The 14,045-nt window shown below is 48.4% G+C and overlaps 1 protein-coding gene across 2 annotated transcripts; it reads left to right on the forward strand.

Moving 5' to 3' along the window:
• The first annotated feature begins 685 nt into the window (after positions 1-685).
• Positions 686-14,018, forward strand: TBC1D13 (TBC1 domain family member 13). Of its 2 annotated transcripts, XM_075112633.1 has the most exons (12): positions 686-822; positions 943-1,016; positions 1,598-1,638; positions 2,131-2,192; positions 2,484-2,583; positions 4,717-4,799; positions 4,958-5,117; positions 5,933-6,140; positions 6,839-7,002; positions 8,487-8,647; positions 8,878-8,935; positions 9,640-14,018. In XM_075112633.1, exons 1-12 carry the CDS (start codon positions 800-802, stop codon positions 9,703-9,705), a joined length of 1,200 nt encoding a protein of 399 aa, XP_074968734.1. In that variant the 5' UTR covers positions 686-799; the 3' UTR covers positions 9,706-14,018. The 2 variants fall into 2 exon arrangements, with proteins under 2 accessions (XP_074968734.1, XP_074968735.1); XM_075112634.1 differs by lacking the exon at positions 1,598-1,638 and having other exon boundaries at positions 753-822.
• The last annotated feature ends 27 nt before the right edge of the window (positions 14,019-14,045 follow it).

Genomic DNA, 14,045 nt, shown 5'->3' on the forward strand with positions numbered 1-14,045 from the left:
GGTTAATTCCTTTCTCACTTCACCTTAAAGGCACAGCTCGCTTTGAATTTACCACGCATGCTCAGAGAGTGAGGGGCTTATTTGATGGGGGGAGTTTCTAGCCTGTGGGTGTGACTTTTAGTCTTATAATGAGGACAGTTCACCTAAAGAACACTTGGTTTTAGTCCTTATCGACACCCCAATTAGTTGTTCTCCCTGACTATACAGTTTATCACCCAGCGCTCAGCATCCCCATTCCCTTCTGCCAGTCTCTCAGCTCTCCTCAAGGATATAGTCGTAAAACAAGCGCTTCCCTCTCTCTCGGTTCCCTTCTCTGGCCGCCACGCTCTGTTTTGCCGGGCTCACGTGGTTCTTTTTTATTACTTAGAAGAAAATTCCATTTCCTTCGAGCCATCCCTGGCGGGGCCTGTCCGCGCCGCCCCCTCCGAGGGCTCTTGCCTGCGGGGTCTCCCTTCAGGCGGGCGGGGCGGGCACCTGCCGGTGCTTGCGGGGGGCCCAGCCCTGTTCCCGCAGCCCCAGGCGGGGCACGAGCCGCAGTGGAGCCCGGGCCGGGCCCCGGGAGGGCGCTCTAGGCCCGGGGGGCGCGAGGGGCGGCGGGCGGGATCGGCGGGGCCGCCCTGAGGCGGCCGCGGGGGCGGGGCTACCGCCTTGAGGGCGGGGTTTTGGAGGGGCGGGTTTTGAGGGTGTGGGGGGGGCGTGGTTTGAGGGGTGTCGTCTCCCGCCACCTTCCCCCGCCCGCGGGCAGGGTTTCCAGCCGGAGTGTTTAGGTGGCGCGCGGGGAAGGGGCGCAGGGGCCGCCATGTCGCGGCTGCACCAGAGCAGGTCGGTGTTGGGGCCCTTCCCCTGCCGGGGCTGCGGGGTCGGGGAAGGGGCTCTGCGGGGCCGGGGGGGTGCCGGTAACTAACGTTGTAACAGTCACAGCTTCCCTTCCTCTTCCCTCAGGATCGCGGACTTCCAAGAGGTGCTGGGTGAACCCACGGTGGCCCTGGGCAAGCTCCGCGATCTCTGCTTCAGCGGTGAGTGGCCCGGGGAGGCGTGGGGAGCGGCCCCGGCCCGGGCAGGAGGGCGCTGGGCAGGGCCCTGACCCCACGGGGGTCCTGCCGGCGGTGGCCTGGGGCCGGCGCTGCCCCTGCAGAGCCTGAAGCCGTAGTTACGGGGTGTCAGGCCCGAGGGCTGAAAGCTACCGCGAAGGAATCCCCTCCTAAAGCTGTTGCGAAGCGGCGAGTGTTGGAAGCCCGAGGTTGTGTTTTCAAGCCCGAACTCTGTCAGGCCGCAGCCAGTCCCCACCCGGCCTTTGAGCACAGCCACAAACTTCCAGGCGAACCTTTCCTTCCCTTTCAACTGAGACGCTTGTGGGTTTCATTGCTTCTGCTGTGCCCTGTCCATCACGTGCACGGTCCCCAGCTTTCTGCTTCCAACGACTGCCGCAGGTACCCTCCGTGGGAGGCACCGTGTATAACCCCTACAGCGTCCCTGTGAAAAACTCTTGCCCCCGGGGAGGAAAAGTGCTGCCTTGCCTGTTTGTGTGGTGACGTTAGCAAACCGCGGCGAGGAGACTGGGGCTAACGTAGTTATTTCTCTGCCTGATGTTCCACAGGAATTCCCTTTGATGGTGGGCTGCGCTGCCTGTGCTGGAAGGTGGGTTTTGCTTGGGGTGCTTCTGTTTCTTGCGAGCGATGCTTTGGGTTGCTTAAGTATGCATAGTATTTTGGAGCACTTAAAATTGCAAGCAAAAATAACAATCCAGAGCTTAAAAGCCACTCAAAATCAACAGCAATCTGTGGAGATCAGCAGTGGCACAACTGCAGTTGCACTTACTGACACAGGACAGCCATCTCTTTGGATGATAGAAAGTGGCTGGCTGCTCTTTGCATGAGGACCGCTCTCAGTATTAAGCTAGGAGTGTATTTCAGTCAGGTTTGCTTTTGATCAATCCTACAAATAGGTCTGTGTTGAAAACCAGTCCCTGAAATATTCCTGACTGTTGCTTGGTGAAGGACTAGGCTTTCTGGAGAAAGCTCCTAGTATTTTCAGAGAGCCAGTTCTAGCCGCTGCGTCTGGTTTGCTCATGTTACAGGTATAATAGCTCATTCTCCAAATGCTAATTGGTGTTGTCTGTCTTCTGTACAGATACTTCTGAACTACCTCCCCTTAGAGAAAGCCTTATGGAGCTCTTTGCTGAAGAAACAGAGGTGAGGACATTGGTACTTGGTCATTTATTTCTAACGATATCTGCAGAGGAGAATAGTTCCTTAAATAATTAAGTACCTTCATAAAATGAATTGTTCTCATGTGGAATGCGCTGTTCTGTAGGCTGTCTTCTGGGTCTGGTGGATTGACCTCTTCAGCTGAACTCAACTGAAGAGAAAATCAAATGCCTCCTGGCTGAGCAGGGTGGTACAGAGATCTTTTTGAACTCAGTCTTGGTGCTTATGTTGACTTCTGCTTCTGCTTCATTGCAAATTCCCCTTTTCTTCCTTTAGGGATCTGTATTCCCAGTTCCTAAAGGAAATGATTATCCAGCCTGGGATCGCCAAAGCCAACCTGGGTGTTTCAAGGGAAGATGTGACCTTAGAAGATCATGTAAGTGCTGTTAAGCCTTTGTGCCGCAGAAAGTTCCCCAAAGCTGTAAAGTGTAATTCTGGAGTCTGGTGCCCTGGGGTATGCTTGGCTCTGTTCTTAGACTTTGCCCTGCTAGCAGGAGGGACAGTTCCTAGGTACCAGCCTGGTGCTTGTGTCTTCGTAGCCTTCAGTGTGATTTATTGGCAAAGCACAAATAGTTCTGAAGAGAGCTCTTTTCATAGAATCATAGAATCATTAAGGTTGGAAAAGACCCTTAAGATCATCGAGTCCAACCGCTAACTGATCACTGCCAAGTCCATCAAGTCCACTAAACCGTATCCTCAAGCACCACGTCTACATGTCTTTTAAATACCTCCAGGGAAGGAGACTCAACTACTTCCCTGGGCAGCCTGTTCCAATGTTTGACAACCCTTTTGGTGAAGAAGTTTTTCCTAATATCCAATCCAAACCTCCCCTGATGCAGCTTGAGGCCATTTCCTCTTGTCCTATCCCTTGTTATTAGGGAGAAGAGTCCAACCCCTGCCTCGCTACAAGCTCCTTTCAGGTAGATGTAAAGAGCAATAAGGTCTCCCCTCAGCCTCCTCTTCTCCAGACTAAACAACCCCAGCTCCCTCAGCCACCCCTCGTAAGACTTGTTCTCCAGACCCTTCACCAGCTTCGTTGCCCTTCCCTGGACATGCTCCAGCACCTCAAGGGCCTTCTTGTAGTGAGGGGCCCAAACCTGAACACAGTACTCGAGGTGCAGCCTCACCAGTGCTGAGTACAGGGGCACCATCCCTGCCCTGCTCCTGCTGGCCACACTCTATTCCTGTACACGCCAGGATGCCCTTCATCTTCTTGGCTGCCTGGGCACACTGCTGGCTCACGCTCAGCCGGCTGTCAGCCAGCACCCCCAGGTCCTTTTCCTCCAGGCAGCTCTCCAGTCACTCCTCCCCAAGCCTGTAGCGTTGCATGGGGTTGTGGCTGAAGTGCAGGACCTGGCTATGTAAATCCCTTCTCCCCTCCTTTGGGGTTAGCTGCCCAGGCTACGGGTCTCCAAGGGAAAGGGAGAGGCTCACAAGAGGTACCTCTAGCAAAGAGATGCTCTCCTGGGAAGTCAGGTCCATGGGTGGACTCAGAGCAAGCTACTCTGAACAGAGGATATAAAAGTGGCCAGAGAGTCAAGGTGGACTATGGCATGGAAGGCAAGAGACTCACTGATTTCTAGTTCTGCTGCTGGCTTCTTTTTTTTTTTTTTTAATTTACTATTTCCTGCATTCCTTGGCTTTTTCCTTCTCTGAAAGTGTTGTTAGGAGTGTATGTGTTGGAGGAGGGAAGGAAGTAACTAATAAGAAGAGGCTGTAAAATGATACAACTGCTTCCATGACTTGTCCTGAACATTAACTTCTTTGCTAGCGTACAACATCTGTGCTGCTGTGGTCCCTGGAGGCCTTGGTGCTGTAAAATTGGCATGTTTGTAACATTCCACACACTGGCAGGATACAGTGATCTTTGAATCTCTTGGAATGTTACCCCCACACCCCCCTTTTCTTCTCTTGGTTAGTTGTTAACTTTGCATGGATTCTTGATCTGGAGAGAGGGAAGTTTGTGTGGAGGAGTAGTTAAGTCTGTCATATTGGAAAACTGGTCAGATACAGGATAGGCTGTTCACGTTAATGTGTATTTCCTTTTTCTGAGCACAGTCGGGGCACTTAATCAACCTTCTCAGAGCTGAGATGGGGGGGAAGCTTGTAACTAATAACCACAGTGCCTAAGTACTGCATGGGTGGGTAACTCTTACCCTAAGTACAAAGGCTGTCTCTGTTGTACAGGTTGGAACTTCAACAAGGCATCTTGTTGACATGGGACAGGATAGCTGATTTGGGAACAAAGTCATTAAGAGGCAGGTGAAAAGGGATTAGAAATGTTGGCTTCTGCCTCTCTAGGCAAACCTGTGTGCTCACTCATTTCACAAGCTCTGATCTGCTTCCTGCTCACTGTGCGAAGAAACAGCACTAAACAGCTAGTGAGAAAAAATGAAACCTGATGTGCTAGGAGTGTGCTGGTACTAGATGTGTATACGATGTGTATATACTGAGGATTTTGATACATGTGAAACATGCTTGTTCTGTTTCTGTTTTTTTATTTCTTTAGCCCCTCAATCCAAACCCAGACAGTCGATGGAATACTTACTTCAAGGATAATGAAGTGCTTCTCCAGATAGACAAAGATGTCAGGTGTGTGAGGCATAATGACTCAGGCTTCTGAACCTGGGTGGTTTGGTTAACACTTTGTACTTTGAAAACAAAGTTTAATATTAAACTGAGCCTTCCATTCAACATGGGGCATGTACTTCCTTCTTCTTATGCCTGATTTCCTTCTGCATCCATCCTAGGAGGCTGTATCCTGACATGGCATTCTTCCAGCGCCCAACAGAATACCCCTGCCTTTTAATCCTGGATCCCCAAAATGAGTTTGAGACGCTGCGCAAGCGGGTGGAGCAGACCACACTCAAGTCGCAGACGGTGGCACGAAACCGCAGTGGGGTTACAAATGTGAGATCTATGTGGGGGCTGTCTATGGGACAAGTCATCTCAGCTGATATGGGGAAGGGTGTTTCTTGGGCTTTTTCCTGTTCATCTCTCTGCAGTTGAATTAAGCAAATGCCCTGGCAGGTACTGTGTATTCTGTTGGTTAGGCAGCTTTGTAGAACCAGTTGACATGCCTGACAGTTAGTAGGGAATTACAGGTGTGTTTGATTTTAAGTATTATTTTCTCCTGACTTCTGGTGGAAGCTGGAGTTGCAGGAAGATGAGAGTATTTTGTGCTTGACATGTGCCTTTCTGTATGGGAACACAACACTGAAGGGTTGATTTATTGAAGCTGAATTTAAATAGGCTTCCAGAACTGGATCTCATAAACCTGCAATTAGGAAAAGAGCTGGGTGTTTGCTGAAATGTGTGTTGCCTCTTTCCTCTGTCATGAGTGTTACAGTACAAGTGCCACACGCTGTTGGGGAAGGTGGCTTGCTACCACAACAGATCTATACTTTTCCTCACACTACTAATGAAGAAGTGGAACTGCTGTGGTTTCGTACTGCACAGGATCAGGTGGTGCAGTGATTCAGGGGAACTGTCGGTTATTACAGACTGCTTTGGTCTTCAGGGGTAGCCACTACTAGGACTTCAGTACCTTTGCGCTTCCATAGTTAAGTAACTTTTATGTTTATGTGAACACCTGCCTGCTTGGTATAAGCTGCCCAAGTTTTTTGGGGGGCTTTATGTATTAAAAGCCAGGCTTGTCATGTGTACAAAACTATCTATGCCAGTTGGTTATTCTGAATCAGCCCTAGTCTTGCCTTGCTCTTCAGGTCAGCTCCCCTCTTAAAACGACTTCTAATTCTCTGAGTGAGTATGAAGTTCTGCCCAATGGCTGTGAAGCTCACTGGGAAGTGGTGGAGCGAATCCTGTTCATCTACGCCAAGCTGAACCCTGGGATAGCGTATGTTCAGGGGATGAATGAAATCGTGGGGCCTCTTTACTACACCTTTGCTACAGATCCTAACAGCGAATGGAAAGGTGAGGGACTCTATTGGCTGCTCAGTAAAGGCTGTCATGCTGCATGCTCTCTGCATAAAGAACTGTTTTGGGAATGAGGCTCTCTTTAAACAACTCTGTTTTGACTGACCGGGGCCAAAAAGCAAATAACAGCAGGAGATGAGGAATTTTGGGGAACACAGAAGACTGATAGAAACTGAATGGGCTGTGAGTGGTGAGGACATGGGAAGTGAGGATTTTTTTGGGGTTTTTGTTTCTTTTGCATGGATCTAAGTTGCACTTCTTGAAATGTAAAATCCTTTTAGAAGCTCTTGTTTGCTCGTGTCATCTATACCTGGTAAGAAAAGAATGGAATGGGAGTACTTTGCCAGTTGCTTCTACGTCATGGGAGCTCTGTGGGCGTGTGCTGATGGTGGGGAGAGCAGATGGGGTTCTTGGGCGTAGATAAGTGGTTTGTGACCCGATGTCATGAAGACCTAGTGTCTCATACAGGGGCTGTATTTGCAGTGGCTCTGTAGACATTTCTAGTTTCAAAAAAAAAAAAAGTACCTAGTCTTGTCCCAAACCAAGCAAGCCAAGATCTTGTGGAATCCACTGCTTGAATCCAGTACAGCAACCAGGTTAATGGAGCAAGAACAGTTCTAAGTCTGTGTGCCTCTGTCAGTGATGCATCCTCTCTTCACCCATCATTTTTAAAAAAATTTCCCCCCCCCCCCCAGAACATGCGGAAGCAGACACATTTTTCTGCTTTACCAATCTAATGGCTGAAATTCGGGACAACTTCATTAAGAGCCTGGATGATTCTCAGTGTGGTATTACCTACAAAATGGAGAAGGTCTACTCTACCCTGAAGGAAAAAGATGTGGAGCTGTATTTGAAACTGGTAAGGAGCTAGGTGTTTCTCTGAGTCTCTGCTGGAATGCAAGCAGCGAAGCTTAATACTGCATTTAAATGTCAACTGATTTTGTTAACCTGTTACTGTGTTTGAATAGGAAGGTTGAAAGAGTGTCGGAACGGCTTTGCTTATAGTGCATAGAGGCTCTCTTATCTATGAGCTGAAACAACTTCTCCTTGGAGTAAGCCTAGAGCAAGCTGACACAGCAAGGCCTGCCTTGCCTGACTGTGAAAGCAAACAGTAGTTGTGGCAAAGCTGCCAGCTGTGAGTCTGAAGAGACTTGGCCATGATCCCTAGTCACCTGAGTTGAGGCCTAGCTGGAGCTGCAGTCTTTACTCTCTGCTAGTCATCAGGCGAAACATGAGGTTTGCTGTAGAGTTCCTTGGAATTTGAGGTTACAGAAGTTGTGTCACTGTCTCTAAGAACAGAACAAAAACCAGCCCCCACTCTGTGCGCACGCTTCTGTTGCCACTGGCTGCCCTGGCAGCACTAACTTAAACTGCATGGAGATCATTCCCGAAGTAAATGGAAATCCAGCAAGCTGGACCATATCACCCACCTAATTCTATCATTCCCCTTCATCCAAGGGTCTCTGAGTGCCTTGGGTTGATGTGGGTTTTGTAGAACATGTAGGGGACAGCTTTTCTTGAAAACATCTTCAGGTCTTAGAGCCCATTTGGTGTGAAAGTCCAAGGAGAATTTGGAAGGGAAAGCTGTTTTTCTTTTTCCAACCTTCAGCAAATCACACTGAGATTGTTTCTGTGTTTAGAAAAATCAGGATGTATTTCTTCTATAACCCAAAAGATGGTTTGTCAGCACAGTGACATGACCCACAGTGTTGGCTGGTGGCTGATTCAGTGGGGAGAAAAGAAACTGCTTACTGTTCGGCTGGCAGGAAGTGGTCTTGGCCAGGCAGCAGCTGGTCCTTAAGAACATCAGCAGGATCCTGAACTTGTGTGAAAACAAGAAAACTTCGGGCTAGAAGTGCTTACAGTATGGTTTACTGACCATCAGCTTCTTTTTGTGAATAGTAAACCTTTTGATAAATACAGGGCTTCTGGAAAGGAGAGGAAATCCTGACCAAACAGTGCCTCTGCTTGAGGGGGGAGGGCTGCGGCTTTGCAGATAAAATGCTGTTCAGATGGGAACTTTAAAATTACTTGGCAAGTTTAACGGAACTAACACAAATAGTGCCTTTAGGAAGATAAGCTTCCTTTACTTCATGTTGTGGACAGAGGAGCATTTTCTGGCTTGTCGGTAGACATGGAACATGGCTGCACTGAAAATCTCTCAATCTAGCTTGAATGTGAGAGTTTTTAAAGGAGGCAGTGGGTTTGCTGATGGCAGCAGGAGTTGGCAGCTTAGAGCTGTATCAGGGTGGAGGTGGGGATGGAAGCATGGGGTGCATCTCTTATTTGTAGGGAACTGGCTGAGAGCATGTATTCATTCTTTGCGTGGTGCGTGTCTAACAGCAAGAACAGAACATCAAACCCCAGTTCTTTGCCTTCCGCTGGCTGACGCTGCTCTTGTCCCAAGAGTTCCTGCTGCCAGACGTCATCCGCATCTGGGACTCCCTCTTTGCTGATGATAAGCGCTTTGATTTTCTTCTGCTCGTCTGTTGTGCCATGTTGACGTAAGTACATAGGTAGCCTTCCTGCTCTTCTTTCCCTCTGTTACCTAAATCTGTGGATCCAAGAGCCTTCTGTAGGCATGTGTTAAGGCATCTGGTGAATAGGTTATAGTCACTTGTTACAATGGTAGCAAAAGGGTTTTCAAAAGCCTCTGTAAGGGCACAAGTGTGGTCTGTTTTTAAAGTTCCTCTATAAAGAGTCAAAAGTAGCTGGAACAATTTCCGTCTTTCAGACTAATTCGGGATCAGTTGCTGGAAGGAGACTTCACTCTGAACATGAGGCTGCTACAGGTAAGGATTAAATATAGTGGGCATAGGGAACAGTTTGAAGAGTCTTGAAATAGTACCATGAGAGAGGGTGATGGTATGAGGGAGGGTATGCCTGGCTGAAGAGAAATACCAGATTTCTGACGTTTGCATGCAGAAAAATCTTAAGGAATCCTACAGCTTGCTCATTACTGGAAGTGTGAGTCTTTTGCTTGTGCACCCATTCCAGCCTACAGAGAAATTGTCATGGAATGGAGGTTTTTAACTTCTTTTGGTCTGAAAAAAATTGAGTATTTCCCAGAAAAGATGTGAAACACTATGTAACAGTGTTAAATTTATTGTCCAGGAGCTTTTATTTAGTTGTGAGATCTGTGAGAGCCCAAGGTTGAAAATGCCTGAATTGAACAGCAGGGTATCTCTGATTCTGCCAGTTCCTGCTTTGGGCTGTGCAAGGTACTGGCTCTGATAAGGCTTTTGGCACAAAGACAGCGCTTGTAGTCAGCCAGCTTACTGTATCCTTGGAGGACAAATTAAAAAGAACTTTCTTGAAGGGTATTGAGGCTTGATCAGTTACAAAACAGGAAACTGTTAGCTGTTAGGGGAGTAACTGAACGTGGGTGTATAATAGGCCAAGAATGCTGTTGTCAAGGTTTGCTGTGTTTTGAGTGAAACAATGTGTAGAAGAAATGCTAGATAGTCACTTATATCACTTTGTTTCTTTGACATAGGATTATCCTATCTCTGATGTTCACCTGATTTTGAAGAAGGCAAAGGAACTTCAAGATTCCAAATAGTCCATGAGCCTAACAAAAGGTGTCAGAGGAACTGTATGGCAGCAGATCCCAGGAGATGCCCCTGTGCAGTGTGGCGCATTAAAGCTCCTAGTGGTCTCTGCAGGACTTCAGGTTTCGTGTGTGGGCTACCATCCATCTTGAAGACTTCCTTCTACTCTATTTATTAGCTCAAGGACTGATTACTTCCCCCTCTACTTGGGTCCTGCACTCCAGATTTTTTTCAAATCTCAAATGCCTCTATGCTGCCAAAGGCAGTTCTTTGTATCTTTTTTTTAATGACTTTAAGTTTGGGGAGAAAGAAACCATCTGTCTGCATATCCCTGAAGGGAGGGACTCCTGTATCATGGAAGTAACACAGGGAGTAACTTCTGATGGAGAAGGGACAGGCTGAGACCAGTGGATTTTGGTGGGTGAGTATAGAAGGATCTTCCTCCCATGAATGGAATGTATCCCAATGAAGTCATGCATCCTGCCATTCAAGCAGCTTCTGGATCCTTCTCCCTCGTGTCTGCACTTGGCCATCCCTGGGGTGTGCAGTGAAGATGAATACATCAGTTTCTGGTGATTGTAATCTGATATCCAGCAGTTTGGACCCCTTTGCCTGGGAAAAGACTTTGAGAAGCTGAGATGGGAAGACATGATTACAACTGGTGGCTTTGTGACCTGAAACTGCCTGAATCCAGAATCGCCTTATCAACAAGGTCTCCTTGAAAGCAAGACTCTGGTGGTTTTAATCAATGAGTGAAATGTAGTTTGAAGTCAAGCCTTACTATGCACAGCCTTAGAGCAGGAGCCTGTTGCTGCAGGGAGACCTCAAGCTGCTTTCCTGGCTCTGAACTGGAGCATGTTGGCTACAATCATTATTCTGAAATTCAAGAAATGGGCATCTAGTCATGTGCAATGAAGACAGCCGTATTCAGGGGCTTATACAGGCATGGCTCTGGGGTTTTCTGCCTCAGTGGCTTGCATAATATTACCCTGCATGAGCTCTGGTCACGGTAACCTTGATACTGTCTCACAGTACTTCTTGACAGGAAGAGACAAGGTACAGGTCCAACCTACAATTAAGAGCCTTTTCTGGTGTAATCTGGTGGGGCTGATCCACTTTTCTGTGTACCGGTCCTGTTGGAGTCACAGTCCTGAGTTGGACACTTGTCTTCCTGAGAGGGGAACTGCTGCATTTCAAATGCAATGGAGCAGGCTCAGGTGAACATTGACTAAGACAAACTACAGAGACAACTGCTAACCTGCCAGCAGTGTCAAGCTGATCAGAAACTGTAATCCTCAGACGGAGAAACTGCCAGCACCCAGGTGCTTCGGTTGTGCAGGAGATCTTGAGTGAACACTAATCCAGAGTGCTTTTCCCTTTTCTTTCTGTGTTGTGCTGGCTCACCTCTGCGTAGCTGTTTGACACTGCAGTTTTCGGTATTTATGGGTATTGACTTGTTAAAGGTCAGTCGTCTTTGTAAGATCTGCTTAAGCTGCTGATGCCCTAGAATTGCCCTAGCAGGAGGGTTGTCAGCCTTCAGCTTTTTTGCTAGTGTTATTTCCTTCACTGAAGGCCAGTTCTTTACAGGCTGCTGTAACTCACCAGGGTGGGTGGGGAGACCGGAGGACAGGTTGGTGCACGCATATGTGTTCTTATTGGCAATCCCAAGCAATCTCTCTGCCTCTTCAGGAGATGTTCAGGTGTCACTGATGCAGCCAGGTGTTGCTGCTGTGGTGCAGCAAGAGCAACTGAAGACTTAAAACAATCTGTAATTAATACCTGTGGCTAACAGTATCCCTCTCTACTGCAGTCCCTTCTAGAGGGTAGAGTTTTCCTCCAAGAAATACAGAACTGCTAGACCAGGACAGCTGTGTGATGAAGCATCCTATCTGCTCTAACCACTGGATGGATGTTCTTCCTGCCTTGTATTGCTGAGCTATTCCAGGTGGTCTCATGGTCTCAGCTCTTGGGTACCCTGCCCTAGAGAGACCAGTAGTCAGACCTCATGGCCAAACAGCTAGCTGGTAGGCACATATGTAGAACAGGAGGGTTGAACTCTTGGGAGAATTGGACCTCCTCCAAACACTTTTGCCTCAGAACTGCTCTAAATACTGCTGTAGCTCTCTTACATTCCATGTACAAGTTCTGCCTGCACCTCTCCAAATACCTGGGCTGTCCATTTCAGGTCCCCCTGGCAAGTGCAGAGTTCCTTTATGCTGTGTTTTCTCACTGCTAACAGGAGTATCCATGAGGGTTCCTGCTCTGAATAGCCAGAAGTCTCCTTAAAATAATCCGAGAAGGCAGCAGGCAGATCGGGATTAAAGCATTACTTGTAGATGAACTTCTGCTTGTTTTCAGAGTAGTGTTTGGGCCCTGAGGTTGACCTCCAGCACCTGGCTCAGAGCTGGGCATTGCCACTGCAGGTCTGTAGCATTACAAACCCTCGAGGAAGACACTGCAGAGGTGGCTGCTGAAGTAGCAGTGCAGGTGGCTCTCTGGGTACAGGTGTCATGCTGTCTCCTCCCTTCTGAGGTGCTGAAGGACTTACATTGTGCTGTCTTCTCTTTAGGGGTGATGGTGATTTCTTTCAGAAGGAGTCTGCAGTGGTTTAATGGGATGCAGTGAGAGCTTGGCTGATGGAAAGGATTCCTGGGATAAATTCTCTAGCCTTATCCGGACTATGGCTGCTAAACTGATTGAGTTCTTCTCTGGGGAAAACTTGTGACAACATTGATACACCCAGACAGGCTGGTTCCTACATGAAAAGCTGTTTTATGTCCCTCCTTTTCCCCTCCTGTGTGGTAGGACTTCTGTCCTGCTGTTGAAAAGGGCTGTTGAAAGGAGCTGTATTTTTCAATTACTTGGGTCATCCATTTCTTTATTCCAAGACTTTCTACTTTCTATAAGAGCAAAACCAGATTTTCTGAGGGGAGAAAAGAAAGCCTTGTTACCAGCTTTTGAATCTCCTTGTAAGTTCCTTGGCTTCATTCCTCAAAGGCTTTTGGTGACTGTTGTTGTTGTTGAAGTCAGATGGTATTTAATTAGCGGTTCCTTGCTTGTGTGCCCAAGTAACAACTGCTCCACCCTTGAGATGGTTCAACCTCTGATTTCTTTCAATCCTAGTCTCCTGCAGGAGCAGCAAGGTTGGCTGAAGCAGCAGTTTTTTGGGTTGGGAGGTGTCTGTCTGGGGTACCTTGGGGACCCCAGGGTCACAGGGGCCTAAACAGAGGATGTTTAAATAGTTCTTACAACGCATTCCTCACAGGCAGGACTACGGCCAGGCAGGGGAGGGGGGACCCATCTTCAACTGGGAGGAGCAAGAGAACACGCTGGATGTGGGGAGAGATGAGCCCTTCCTGGGAGGAGGAGGTCTGCTTTACCTGCACCTCGCTGTAATTCAGGCTTTAGGAAACTGTGGCTTTGCCGGTGAGGTAGAAGCAACAGGATACTAGAGATCAAGTTGTTGATGGTGGTCACTCAGAACACTGATTTTGAGTTTGAATTTTGTGACCTAACCTAGAATTATTTGCACTTCGACAGCAGAATGAAGGCCAGAAGTTGTTTTGGGGTGTTCGGGAAAGCGGAGGCTGTTTTCCCTTAATGAGTGTCAGCAACTCTTTTAGCCATTTGGAGCACTTTTGTAAAATGCCCTTTCCCTGAAAGAGAGGAACAAATAACGCAGGTTTTTTGGTTTGTTTTTTTTTTTTTACCTTGTCTGGAAGGAATTGCCACAACAGGTATAGAGAACACTTAATCACTCTAAAACTTCTTTTATGCTTCTTTTAAACACTATTTTTATAACACTCCCTTCAACTAAACGAGTGGCTTTGTGCAAACGTCTCCTGGTGATGTGACTCGCGTTGAGCTTGGAGTTGATGCTGCTACAGGCGGTAACTATAGTATTTCTAAATGCCGCCTGTGATAGCGACCGAGCAGCAGCAGTGAAGCCGTGGCAGGCAGAGCCCTGCAGCGCCCGATGGGGTTGCGAGTGTAAGCTAGCCAGCCTTCATCGCCGCCTCCTCTTCGGCAAGATGGTTTTGCTTTAAACCAGCCCGCGGGGGGGAGCCGGTGCCTTTCCTCCGGCAAAATGCGGGAAAGGTAATGCTGCAACTGCGGGCGCTCTCGGGGCGGGCGGGTGCGTGGGAGAAGTGGCACCCGCGGGTGGGCCCGGCCTCTCCGGCCGGGGGGTCCCGCGGGTGCCCCCGCTGTGTTCCCCCCGCCGCTCTTTATTTTTGTACTTTCTCCCTCGAGCCCTTCTCGTGGCCTCCGGGACTCCCGTTTAACGCTGTTCTCTCGTTTGTCCTAATAAAATGGTTTCTTTGCACACCGGTGCCTCTGTCGCCGCCGGCGG

Source organism: Phalacrocorax aristotelis, chromosome 17, assembly GCF_949628215.1.
Source record: "Phalacrocorax aristotelis chromosome 17, bGulAri2.1, whole genome shotgun sequence".
NCBI classification, from domain to species: Eukaryota; Metazoa; Chordata; class Aves; order Suliformes; family Phalacrocoracidae; genus Phalacrocorax; species Phalacrocorax aristotelis.

What these genes read in the sequence shown, in the direction of transcription:
- TBC1D13 (XM_075112633.1), top strand. Translation starts at nt 800, where the DNA reads ATGTCGCGGCTGCACCAGAGCAG. An exon ending in TCTTTGCTGAAGAAACAGAG is followed by an intron (nt 2,193 to 2,483) that starts GTGAGGACATTG and finishes TTCTTCCTTTAG; the next exon opens with GGATCTGTATTCCCAGTTCC. An exon ending in TGAACATGAGGCTGCTACAG is followed by an intron (nt 8,936 to 9,639) that starts GTAAGGATTAAA and finishes TCTTTGACATAG; the next exon opens with GATTATCCTATCTCTGATGT.